The following is a 13,407-nucleotide window of genomic DNA, read 5'->3' as shown; positions in this document are numbered from 1 at the left end:
CCCATAGTTTGAACGAATCTTGTGTTGAAGCTGTACCTGATATGAGCACCTCAACCAGCAAGACAGATCAAGAGAACGCTGAGTCTGCCTACAAGCCTGTTGCTGAGGGACGTTTACATGATGAAAGCTACCGGCGAGGCTTGGACCCTACAGATGTTCGTCCAGATGCTAAGATCAGAGAGAGAAGCCCTGGTGGTGATCATGAGAACCCATTGAAACCTGATGAAGTCGTTGAGAGACATATGCAAGTCGAGAGATACCAGCCAGGTCTGCACCCTACAGACGTTGGTCCAGCTGCCAAGACTGGAGAGGAAAGTCCTGATGGTGGTCAAGAGAATCCAAAGAAGCCTGGCGTTGAAGTTGATGAACATTTGCACGATGAAAATCATCGACAACGTCTAAAACCAACAGACGATTGTCCCGCTGCTGAGACGAGAGAGAGAGGTGGTGAAGAAAGCCGAATGGAGCCTGAAGACGAAGACGAGGGACCTTTGCACGAGGAGTGTTACCAACCTGCCCACGAGCATGCCCTCCAGACAAGGCTGAAGATGAAGACCTGTCCCACAATTCCCTGTCCTGTGGATTTGAAGCCCATCCCAGTCCTTCTTTCCAAAGCCCTATGAAGCCACCTCTTTGGCTAACATCTGCCTACTGTTATAAAATTTAATGTTGAGCTGAGAAAAAGGTCCTCTCTCGCGCCTCCTGACCTGCTCACACGTTACTTTGGAGCCCTGAGTTGTCAAGTTCTTTAAGTTGGTGGTGTATGGTGCAGTTTGCAGAGAGCCTGGATAGTAAGATTCGTATTAATATATAGCTCCTCCTTCGTGGTCGAAGATGAGCACATTTCTCATTTCCTATGGACACGAAGATGGCTGTAAAGTCCAATCCTCGATTTAAAAAGCCAGCCCCATACGTGGCATGAGTGGGTTAGGTCAGTTTTAGATAGGCCTGCTTCTTCTCTCTGCTTTTTGTTGGTTCGGCGCTCTTTTGCCCTGGCCACTCTTCTTGCTTCAAATCTTGAGACTCCGAGACTCACACCTTAGCGCCATGAGGAGCGATCGAGAGCTAGTGCTTCACAGCCGTGAATGTCAATATCGCATTCCTTGAAGGAGCTCTTGAGAGTATCTTTGTAACGCTCCTTGGGAGCGCTTTCCTGCACACAACTCTCCGTACAGAAGTCGCTTGGGAAGGCGATTGTCTGGCATGCGGACTACATATAATATACCCGCCCATCGAAGTTATGACCCTTTTACTGTCGCATTGATACTGTGCATAATGGACAGCTTTAAGATTTCTGTGTCTGGTATGTGGTCGGACCAACGCACCTTATGGATACTCCTTAGACAGCGTAGATGGAAGGAGTTTAGCTTTTTGGTGTGGCGGGAGTATAAGGTCCAGGACTCATATAGGAGTGACGGGAGAACTACAGCACTGTAGACTTTCAGTTTTGTGGATGTGCTGAGTCCTCTCCGTTGCCACACTTGTTCTTGAAGTCTGCCAAAAGCAGCACTGGCACGAGCAACACGGAAGTCAACCTCATCATCTAGGTTGGCGTTTGCTGATTGGTGCTTCCCAGATAGACAAACTTTTTGATATTTGCTAATTTCTGGCCATCTATGCGAATGTGTGGTTCTGGAACAGCTTTATTTGGAGGAGGTTGGTGCAGCACTTCTGTCTTTTTTACATTAATGAGGCCAAAATTTTTGCAGGCAGTAGCGAAGAGGGACAGGCTCTTTTGAAGGTCTTCTTCGTTTGCGGCGTTTAGAGCACAGTCATCTGCAAATAGCAGGTCTCTGATGCAGTCGTATAATTATACAACCTAAAGTAATATACAAAGTAAATATAGATACATGAAATGGTTAACTCATCATAATGACTGCTGACTGCATAAATGTGTGAGTGTCCTATTGTTCGTATGACTTAGCTTTTAGGATCCTGGGTTCTTTCGATGTCTCAGAAGCGTATCCCTCTGTCTAGGTGCTTTAGATTGCTTTAGTCTGCTAGTATGAGCATCAGCTTGGGAGGTGCCAGCTCCAGCTGAAATACAGAGGTTGAATTAGTAATAGCCCGGCTGCTATTATGTGTCCTCGAAGTGGGAGTGACACAGCGGGATGAGGCAAAATCAACGATGATCAGACAGGCTGCGGGTGCTGAGAATTGACTTCGGGTAAACTTAGTACTCAGTGTTCGCTGATGCCAAAGTTCCTTCATCCAGCCACGGAGTTAAGGGTAGTCTCAACAGGAACAGGAAGTGTGGGGACTCTGCGACAGGCAGGAATTCCAAGTAGCAGGAACCAGTCGGTGTCTCCAGTCGTAATCAGGCTGAAATATAACACCGAGCTAAATATATTCAATATCTATAAAAAGCCATCAAGTTTTCCTCGGGCATAAGCCGTCAATCAGAGAATCACTCAATTCAATTAACACTTACAAACAATGCAGGTCAATGAGATCAGATCAATACATGGAGGAATGATCATAATACAAATGCATATAATACAAATACATAAACAAGAATAATGGATAGTGGTCTGCGATCATGATGCCATTGTTTACATATGGCCGTTGGCCATGAACAATGAAGTGAACATAAAGGCAGAGTACCCATTGTTATGACATGATTAGAATATAGTATTTGTTTCGGGAATAAGGGAAAAGTTTTACTTAGTGACAAGTGACGTGACAGATCTTTAAAAAACAAGAACGCTCTAAGTTACGCTATAAACAAGACGCTTTGTGTAGAACATTAGGAGTAATCAGTAGTAGATATACGGCTTTACTAAAAGACATTCGACGGATCCCTTCTTAAGTATTAAAAGTGTTTATTGTTTAACACTAGCGTCGACCCCATTTATCGATTGTTGACCTTTCGTCGGTGTTCATGTTCAGCATTGAGTTCGGTGTTACCTCGTTTGGGATATGTTCCTAAACACCGCGGAAGAGCACAACACCGTCCAAGGGGTGCGACTCTCATCTAAGTAAAATGGATAAGGAGAGGTGTTTAACTAATCTTTCTTAAGCGAAGTCTTAATGCGTTAGAAAGTCATCAAGGCGATCAGCCGAGATAAAAGAAATAGAATAAGATGTACAAATATACACAAGGTTGCGACAATGATCAATTGAGCAATGTAAAGATAATATTAACACATGGTGAATGCAATATATAAATATGTACATATGAAATGGTTAAGTTTCTTACTTAAGACAGTGAGAAATACACAAAATACACAAATTCAATGCAAATGAAATCAGTTAAATACACATTACCAGAGTTCAATAGTGAACATAATCTTACCACAAGGTCCAAGTGAAAAGAAGAAGGGTAAGGGAGCACAATAAATAGGATTTGTAAATGAACGCCCATCAACGTTCTCAATAAAATGTCACCACTGCTCGCGATCGGGGCAGCAGTTTCAGCCTTATATGCCGCTCGGCCGGAAATAGGAATTGGGATGGACAGCACGTGATAGATCACGAGATAGGTCAAGATAGATAGTGCGACATCCGGTCAAGATTAGCTCTTCTCATTCATTTGTCAATTAAGAACACCTGGCTAGAGGTCAAGCGTGACGTGCGCTCAGGGTCTAAGACAAAAGGGAAGGGACAGTCTGGCTGCCTCGCAAGATGAAGGGAGCTTAGATATCGCGCTAGTGATAAAGTCAACAAGAATGATAGACTACATGGCAAACTGGTGAGTAACAAATGTGGTGTGACATTCGTACTAAGAGAGGGGAGATAAGCCAATGAACATGACAACTTGGTCGCCAATGTGGTGGAGTAAATCTAGCGAGAAGAGGAAAAGGTTTGGGGGTAACATTGGACTTACAAAGGGAAAATACTAAGGATGAATAATACATAATAATTAATGTTGTGATAAAATTGAGTGACTCTGTCAGCAAGCTTTTGACCTGTGACAGATCTAATAACACAAATAACAACAATTGGCAAAACAACAGAAATAGTAACAGACCTAATAGTAACAATAACACTAACAACAATGTAAATAGACAGGAATCTGTAGCCTACATGCAACCCAACATGGCTAAGCTGAGTCTATATCCCTCATATGTAAATAATGTGAGGGTGAAGGCCCTCCGAGATACAGGGAGCAGTGTGATTTTAATTCGTTAAAAACTAGTAAAACCTGGAAAAAATTGCCAGAAAAAGTAAAAATCACACCTGCCAATGTAGAGAAATTTGATATCTGTGAGACTTCAAAATTATATGTGGAATCTCCCTGAATTACTGGAGAGGTAGACGTCATTGTCTACTGGATACTCCAGCACAAGATTTGATACTTGGGAATGTGAATGGTGTTAAAGGCATAACTGATATGGAAATCATATCCTGGGTAGGAAAAAGAAAAGAAATATCTATCTGAAAAATAAACAGAAGTACTTATGGTACAAACCAGAGCACAAAGTAAAATTATTGTACCTCAACTAGAGTATCCATCACTTCTATTCAATGAGGTGAGTGTTTCTAGAAATGATTATATTAAAATGCAAAAAGAAGATCCCACAATCACAGATCTACTAAACAAAAACTACAACTTCATTAACAGAAATAATCATCATCTACTCATAATGATCTAGCATATATCTAAATCCAATCTAAAATAGATTTAAATTTATAGATAGATCTAGATCAAGATTTAAATCATGACAATAAATAGAATCTAGATCTAGACCTAGAAGAAGATTCAATAGGCAATAGATCTGGATCTAGACGTTAGAATCATGAGCAAGTTTTCAAGTCTGTACTAAAGCCTAGATCTAGTCCTTGTCCTTATTAAATTCTATTTTTTCTTAGAAATCAATGTGTCAGAAAAAATGTTTTGGCATGATTATGATTAAATGAAGCATTAGCGCTTAAAACCAAACCTAAGCAATAAATGTTAACTATAAATTAATTTTGCATTCATTATTTTCATTTCGTTCTATTAAAACTAAAGGCGATTTTATGTCGCATTTTGGACTTTGCGGAATAAAAAAGTGCCAATGTAGAATGGCGGAACATATTGAGTTTTTAAATTTAAAAAAAAATGTTTTTGAGGGATGGTTCCGCTAAAAGTGGAACGATAGGTATATCCGCAAGTACCACATGAAATTGCACCATATCTAATACCCAACGCAAGGAATTACTGACGACATATATAATAGAGTAGGATGATCAAAAATAAAATAATTTAGTGATGATGTCTTACTGTAATAAATTATATCTACGATATTAATTTAAAAAAAAACAAAAACAATTCTTACTTGATGTTAAAAAATTATCATTACTAAATTGGTTATGAAATTCAATAAACCACTCGACTTAATTTTTATTTATTTTGTCAAAAACATCTGTACTCCTACCTTTCCTTAAGTATCAAACGCATTTCTCTCTCTCTCACACACACACACGCTTTATAAACACTAACTATTTTATAAAGCAAACGATAACTTGCAAATAACAATAACAAGCAAATATTATTAAGACTATTTAATTGAAAGTATAGAAAATGTAGACCAACCAAGATCATATAATATATATATTATATATATATATGTATGTATGTATGTGTGTGTGTGTGTGTGTATAAGTATTTGTAAAAATAATAGTAGATTTAAATCGAAACGGTATTTTGTATGTAAACAAAAAGTTTAAAAACAATGTGACTAGGTGAATGGACTACATAACAGTGCACTGTTTATCTTTCTTGATGGACTCATTCACAATGGTATTGCTGTCTACGTCTTTTTCTGTTTTATTTCGTTCTTGAAGGTTCTCATTAAATGATTTCACTAAACAACTAATTTGTTTATAATTTTCTTTCAAGTCTTTTCTTAACTGATGAGTATATTTTGCAAATGTATTAGCAGCAACAGTGTCAATGGGATTTTGAAATTGAAAGTTATTGGCCAAAATGGATTCAGATTGACGCACCTCTAAGTCATCTCTTCTTTCCTCGGTGCCCTCTTCACTATTTTCTTTTAGTTTCTCGTCTTTGGTGGCCTGTATAGTATTGTAACAATTCCGACATCTCTTGACCTGACACGTACAAGGGGAAGACTCCTCGGAATACGACTTAGTTAATTCAGGTGACCAGTGGTTTGTATTCTTAGTTGTGTTAGACAAACGATCACATTGTTCCTTTCGACTATTTTGGTGACGACGTTTCCGACCATTTCGCCTGTCATCACCTTTTTCATTATAAGTCTCTGTGTGGTCTTCTTGAGTCCATTCTGTAGAACATGCTGTAGTTTCATGACTAGCTTGTCGGCCATTACGTCCAACTACTACACGTCTTCCAACGTGTCTATCTGTAACAACTGTCACGGGTTTACGGTGAAGAGCTTGAAATGTATGGTCTACTTTGTCACTGTCTGGAGTCTCGTAGTCTACGTCCTTTTCATACACATTTTGACTTAATTGTTCATTGTGGCCAATGTATTCCTCAGTGGTCCTGTACTCATCTTCACAAGTCTCTAAAACTGGATGCAACTGTTTACCGTCAGTCATTTTATTGTCTGAGTTCCCCAGTCTCCACATAACTGAGTTTTCATTCCATCTTCTTGTTTCAGAATGTAAATCATTTTGTTTTCTATCAATGATGTCATATGGCAAGGTGCGAGATCTTCTACCAATGATGTCATATGGCAAGGTGCGAGATCTTATATCAATGACGTCATATGGCAAGGTGCTATTTCTTCTATGAATTAGTTCGTATGGTAAACAGGTTTGTCTTGTCTCGATTCCCTCATATGGTAAACTGGTTTGTCTTGTCTTGATTCCCTCATATGGTAAACTGGTTTGTCTTGTCTCGATTCCCTCATATGGTAAACTGGTTTGTCTTGTCTCGATTCCCTCATATGGTAAACTGGTTTGTCTTGTCTCGATTCCCTCATATGGTAAACTGGTTTGTCTTGTCTTGATTCCCTCATATGGTAAACTGGTTTGTCTTGTCTCGATTCCCTCATATGGTAAACTGGTTTGTCTTGTCTCGATTGCCTCATATGGTAAACTGGTTTGTCTTATCTCACGTGACAAGCTGTTTTGTTTTCTTTCGATTCTCTCATACGGCAAGCTGACCAATAGTCTTTCTATTCCATTGTACGGAAAGGTGGTTTGTATTCTTTCGAATCCCTCAGATGGTTTGTTATTTTGTGTTCTTTTTATTCTCTCGTATGGCGTAATTGTTTGTCCTCTATAGATTCTCTCATGTTGATCAATTTTCTCGCACGGTTTGCTACATTGTCTACAATAGCTTTCCTCCTTTTTTTCACCATTTGAATACAGCTGCATTTCGTCAAGTCTATCAGATGCCAAGCCGCTGTGTTTTTCATCAATACTATCACATGTTATACCTTTGCATTTTTCATTTCTCTCTAAATCTTTGTTTACAGTATCTTTCGAAAGTATTTCTTGTCTACCATTTCTTCCATTAGTAGTACTTATTGTTCTATCTTTGTGTCTCTTATTTGTTGTCTCCCCATGGCTTTCATCTGTTCTATTCGCTTCAGTGTACATGTTTTCTCTTACTACAGTGGTATTGCATTGACCTGTTCTCTGGTGGTGGTCAGAGGCTCCAGGAAACTAGTGGAAAAATAAAATATTAATCTTAGTCATTGATAATAAGTTGTTGGCTGTCGAGGCAGAAAAGAAATAAACTTGCTCGTAAAATCAGGATTTGTGAGCGGTAAGGAAAAAAAGAGTTTTCATTTCATTTTATATGAATTAGTATGCTTGTTATTAATATCATCTGATTAGGGTTACTTAACATGAACATGATATGAGTATTTTTTTCTTCCTTGATTGCTAATGACTTCGGTCAGATAAATTGTAATGAGAGACCATCTTAGTATTTATTGTTTAATTTGTATGACCCAAACGTCCTTTGTAGCTTAACAATTGATCTCAAGGCCCTTACGTCCTTTGGAAATTTAGGTTACCGGTACGGTTATTTTGGCACATCGACACACTTTAAGCCAAGCCGTGCCCTTAAATCCTTCAAGACATCTACAAATACATAAATACTAACGTGGCGATAAAATTAACTATCTCAGATTCTGGCAGTAAGCCCCACTTACTACCTTTCGCAAATTACCGCACTCAGACTGCGAATATTTCAAAAATTGTTTCGTAGCTAGCATCTTATACTTAAAATAATGTGTACAAAATTTCATGCGAATACCTTCCAAGGTTTTAAAGATCATATAAGGGGTGCACCGAATAGTAGCTCCGGCTCTGGTTCCGGCCATTTTTCGCTTTCCGACCTTATTGGGCTCCGGCCAAGTATCACTACATGATAGTTGGCCGGATAGTAAAAAGTACACCTTTTTCTATTAATATGTATAAATTGGACCTCGTTCCATTAATGTTCTTATGGAATTTATTAACTTTTATATTCAAAACATAATATTTTCAGTTTCAATATCACTGCCTGGTATGGCAATCTGAGCATTAAAAATAGGAATAAACTTAATAGAATCCTCAATGTTGCTGGCAAAATCATTGGCAAAAAACAAACCCCATTTGGGCAGTTGTTTGAGACAAACATCTATAAAAAAGCTAACAAGATCCTCGAAATAAAGAATCACCCTTTGTGTCAGGATTTCGTGATTTTACCATCACAAAAGAGATACAAGACACCGATAGCAAAGACAAACAGACACAAACACTCTTTTGTTCCCCTGGCAATCAAATCATTAAATAAGAAAAATCTGGTATAAACTTTGTCACATGTAAATTATGAGTGAGTCTGGTGTGAATGTACACTTTGGTTTCTTATAGTTATAATGTTTTTTGTTTGGTGTAATGCACAAATTGTAAGACAAATTTCCTTACGGATAATAAAGATTATTATTATTATTATTATTATTATAAAAGTGAGGCGTCATTTGACACTATACTACCCAGATATGTTAAGTGGTCTACCACGTTAAGGGGCTGTCCGTTTACGGTGATCTTTAGGGCTAAGTAGGTTTTATTGGGTGACTTCTGGAACATGACTTCTGTTTTTCCGAGATTTATAGATAAACCGAAAGAGGCGGCAGCATATGCAAATTCGTTGACCATATTCAGGAGATCATGTTCATTGTGAGCTAGCAGGGCGCAATCATCGGCATAGAGAAGCTCCGTTATGACCATCTCCTTTGTTTTTGTATGGGATAGTAGACGTAGATGCCTTCGTGCAATCGCTGCCTCATTTGACAAAGCATTACGCCAAAGAAGATAGCGAATAGAGTAGAAGCAAGTACACAGTCATGCTTCACGCCATTTTCTATTGGGAAGTGATCAGACAGGTGACAATTGTGTCTGATCTGACCTTTTTGTCCCACGTGAAACTGCTTGATAATGGATAGGAACATAGGTGGGCAACCCGGTCTGGCAAAAATCCTCCACAAGCCATCGCGACTGACCATGTGGAAAGCCTTGGCGAGGTCCACAAAGGCAACGTATATGTTTCTGACAAGTCAAAAGCTTGCTGTCAGAGTCACTAAATTTTATCACAGCATTAATTATTATTATTTATTTATTTTAATTATTTCCCATTTTTAGTCCCGATTTCCCTACCAACCCCCACCCCTTTTCCTCTTCTCGCTAGACTTAGTCCACCACCTTGGCAACAACTAGGCCACGACTTCTCGTTTATCTCCCCTTGACCGGGGAAATCATCAAACAAACAGTCACTTACTTTGGTCTTAGGCGCCGGATGTCCGACTATCACGTCGAAACCACCTGAGATGGAACACGTTTCATTAAGTCTTCTGCCCCACCCACGTCTCTCTTTGATCAAGTAGATTATTCGTGTCACCACGCCTCTTGACCCTTCCAATGTGCATATTTCGTCGGACTTTACCCACGTGAGAGATAATCCTTAGTCAATCGCATTTCCTGTTTCCGCCCATCTATTCCGGACCCTTATAACATAGAATAAGGCGGGACAGACACTCTCTCACTTCTCATTTTCGCTGACCAGTTGAGTCTGGACTATTTCATTCACTCTTACTTCTAGAGGAATACCTGGTGGTAAGCCGAACTTAATCACAGTTCCATCTTAATTAGTCTGTGTATATTTCTCACTGGATATTATAATGTGGATTTTATTATTTCATTTATATTTAATTAGTGCATTGTGTATTTCTTACTGTCGTTAAGTAGAAAACATGAAATGGCATATGTATATATCTATGTATTACATTATTCTGTTAATGCCACGTTGCTCAATTGATCATTGATGCAACCATGTAGATGTTTGTACATCTTAGTTTGTTCCCTTTAAAGGCACATTCCTCGTTCCATATGCACAAATATTCCATGTATATTCCCTAGTGCTATTAGGGCATGAGCTAGCCAGGAAAACCAGTGACTTGGCAGAATTTAAGTCATTGGTTAATATGCATGACTAAATGCATGGCGCGTAGGACGTAATCATCATCTTTTTGAAGTAACGTCTGTATTATATAAGATAAGATAAGAAGATATCTAGGCTGACCGCCTTGATAATTTTACTAGCGCACTAATAATGCGCTTAGAAAAGAGATATGAATTATCTCCCCTTTAGTCATTCTACTTTGACGAGAGTTGCGCCCCTTGAACGGACGCTCTCCCCATTCAAGCTCGCTCCTTTGTTTATGGCCGACGGCCATGTGTAAAAATAAGGGTCATGGTCGCTGACCATCGTCCATTTCTCCCCCCCCCCCTTTTTTCTCTTCCAACTTCTGATGTTTAATTGAGATTATTATCTCCCTTATTATGTACATTTTATATTGCTATTATTAGCCATCTATTTTTCCAATCCCATTTGTCATTTCCCCATTGTACTCAAAAGCAATTTTACCCATCTGACAAATGCTTCTCGGTCGAGGGATCGATAAGATGCATGAGACATGTCCTAACTTGTCTTTGTTTATCTGCAGCCTCCCTCAGGTGTCTGCCTATTTGCCTTTCTAGTATCAACTGCCTATTGAGTATCATCTACCTGCCTATCTATTTGGCCCTACAACTTGGCGCTATCGGCTCTACCTGCCTGCCTATTTGACAGTCCACTGGTCAACCTATTAGGCACGACGTTCCTATTGACCACGTGTCTGTGCGAGACGTCATAGCTTCGCCAAATCTCCGCAACTCACTGGACTTATCCTGCTAACGACGCTGCCCTCGGCAGATCAGCTCTGTCCGCAGTACACTTGTGCCCACGGTAGCCGGCCACCCGCCCTACTGATTGAGACTTCACAAGAACTGTATCACCGGCGACCCTCTACTCGCTAGAGCGCCACCTCCAGCTGTCAGACCTCCGGTCAGAATCACAGCCAGCTACAGCCTCAGCAAGACAACCAGCTAAGTGTAGAGGACAAAAGTGACATACTCTCTAATTAAGTGCTTAGTATGATGATACAATATGCTAACGATTTAGATGCAATCCCCTCCCCCATTTTATTCTACTTTGTATATTTATGTAAATAAATATTCTTTAATTTTACAAATTTGTATCTTTCTCCATTGTTTGTCTCGTTGCGTGTCTGCTCCCGATTTATCTCTGATGGACCAGTCTGTGGCAATTCAAAAATAATCATCCCCTAGTCACCAAACAAGCCAATCACACACATCATACACGAGGTCCGTCACAAGGTTTAGGTTCTGCTCTTTGCATTTTTCTTGTAATTGTCGCAGAACAAATATCAAGTCAGATGTATCTCTACCTGCTCTGAAACCACATTGGCTCTCAGATAACACTTCGTCCACTGAAGAGTGGGTTAGTTGGTCGAGCAATACTCGAGTAAAGATCTTTCCTGCTACTGACAGAAGTGTAATGCTTCGATAGTTGGAGCAGTTAGACTTGTCACCCTTTTTGTATAGAGATATGATTACGGAATCTCGAAGTTCAGGTGGTTCCACGCACTTCTCCCAGCATAGAGCGAACAAGTCTGTTAACCTCTCGCTTAGGGCGACACCACCCATTTTAAATATTTAGCCGGAAGTCCATCAAAGTTAGGTGCTTTGTGTTTTTTGAATTTATGACTACCTCAATTGTCGGTGGGTCGTCGAGCTCCTCTCTCATAATTTTCTTAGGGACATTTGCCAGCAATAAGTGCCTTTTATCACTAAATAGCAGGCTGTAGTGTTCTGTCCAGCGATGTTATATGTCCGCCTTGCTAGTTAATAGGGTAGAATCATCGGATGATCTTTGCGGTGTTGTAGTCTGGTAAGTTGGGCCATAGGCACATCGAAGCGACTCATAGAAAGAGCGCGTGTCACCAGTGTCAGAATGTCTCTGCATGTTTACGGACAGCTCAAGCCACCAATTTATTTTTACTTCCCTGAACTTTGACTGCGAAGTGTGACAAGAAGCTTTGTAGAGAGTTCTGGATGCATTTTCATTAGGGTTCGCAAGAACAGAGCGATAGTATTTGTGCTTTTTTTTAAACAGTTCTTGAATTGCGGTATTGTTCTCATCAAGCCAGTTTCTATTTGGGTTTACTGCAGTATCCCACAACTTTGGCTGTCACGTCCTGTAGTATCGTTTTTAGCTGGCTCCAGTTACTCACTGGATCATCGTCCTAGGGCTTTCGGAGATCACCCTGGAGTAGCACTCTGGTGCTCTCGTAAGTCAGCCAGCCTATCAAAATTTAGCTTCTTTGCCCTAGGCAAGCCACCTTTTTTACCATCCTGATGGTGATGTTCAGCTTCATCCGGACAAGACGATGGTCCGTGTAACAGTTGGTACTCGGCATTAATTTAGTGTGCACTAGACATCACCTGACATCACAATGTCCCACTATTATGTAATCCAACAGGTGCTAGTGCTTTGAGTGTGGATGCATCCATGTGGTCTTGAAACGGCTTTTTGTTGAAAACCTGTGTTGAAGTCACCCATGATAATTTTGTCAGTGGTGTCTACCTTGCACAGGACTCTCCCTACGTCTATCTGACCAGGTTGTTGCAATCAATCGAACATTAAGTCTATGTTTTTTTATTTTGGTAGGGAGGTTGTGGATGAGTTGTTGTTTTTCTTCTATAGTTGGTTTTCCTAATGCTCTTAGATTTTTATAACAGTAGATCTAAACATAGATATCAATAATAGGCCTACAACTAAATCTATGCTTCGCAACATCTAAGGTTCAAGATATAAATAGGTATAATTGATGTTCCCGTTGTTAATGAAATATTGTTAGCCGCTAATGGATTAATAAATATATGACCTGCTACGCTTCAGATTCCAACTATTAACTAACAGCTACTATCAGTATTAAGCCCTTGAAGCCAGAACCAGAAGCGGTCTTTGGACTTTAAATTACAAGTCTGATGAACAGGTGTTGGTCTGAAATTCTTGAACAAGCCAGATTGCACTTTAGTTATGAGAGATTTACATTAGTAACTAGTTAAATATATATTAACATATTTTACATTGACCCTCCA

The 13,407-nt window shown here is 39.7% G+C and overlaps 1 protein-coding gene across 2 annotated transcripts in view; it reads right to left on the bottom strand.

Moving 5' to 3' along the window:
- Positions 1-5,472: 5,472 nt before the first annotated feature.
- LOC106065986 (uncharacterized) overlaps positions 5,473-13,407 on the bottom strand; it is a 43,516-nt gene continuing 35,581 nt past the window's right edge. For both annotated transcript variants that reach the window (XM_056040669.1, XM_056040677.1), the window contains one exon: positions 5,473-7,581. In XM_056040669.1, the coding sequence (XP_055896644.1) occupies positions 5,677-7,581 (1,905 nt within the window). In that variant the 3' untranslated portion in view covers positions 5,473-5,676. The remainder of the gene's footprint in view (positions 7,582-13,407) is intronic.

Source organism: Biomphalaria glabrata, chromosome 1, assembly GCF_947242115.1.
Source record: "Biomphalaria glabrata chromosome 1, xgBioGlab47.1, whole genome shotgun sequence".
NCBI classification, from domain to species: domain Eukaryota; kingdom Metazoa; phylum Mollusca; class Gastropoda; family Planorbidae; genus Biomphalaria; species Biomphalaria glabrata.
This window is presented reverse-complemented; position numbering and strand designations above follow the sequence as displayed.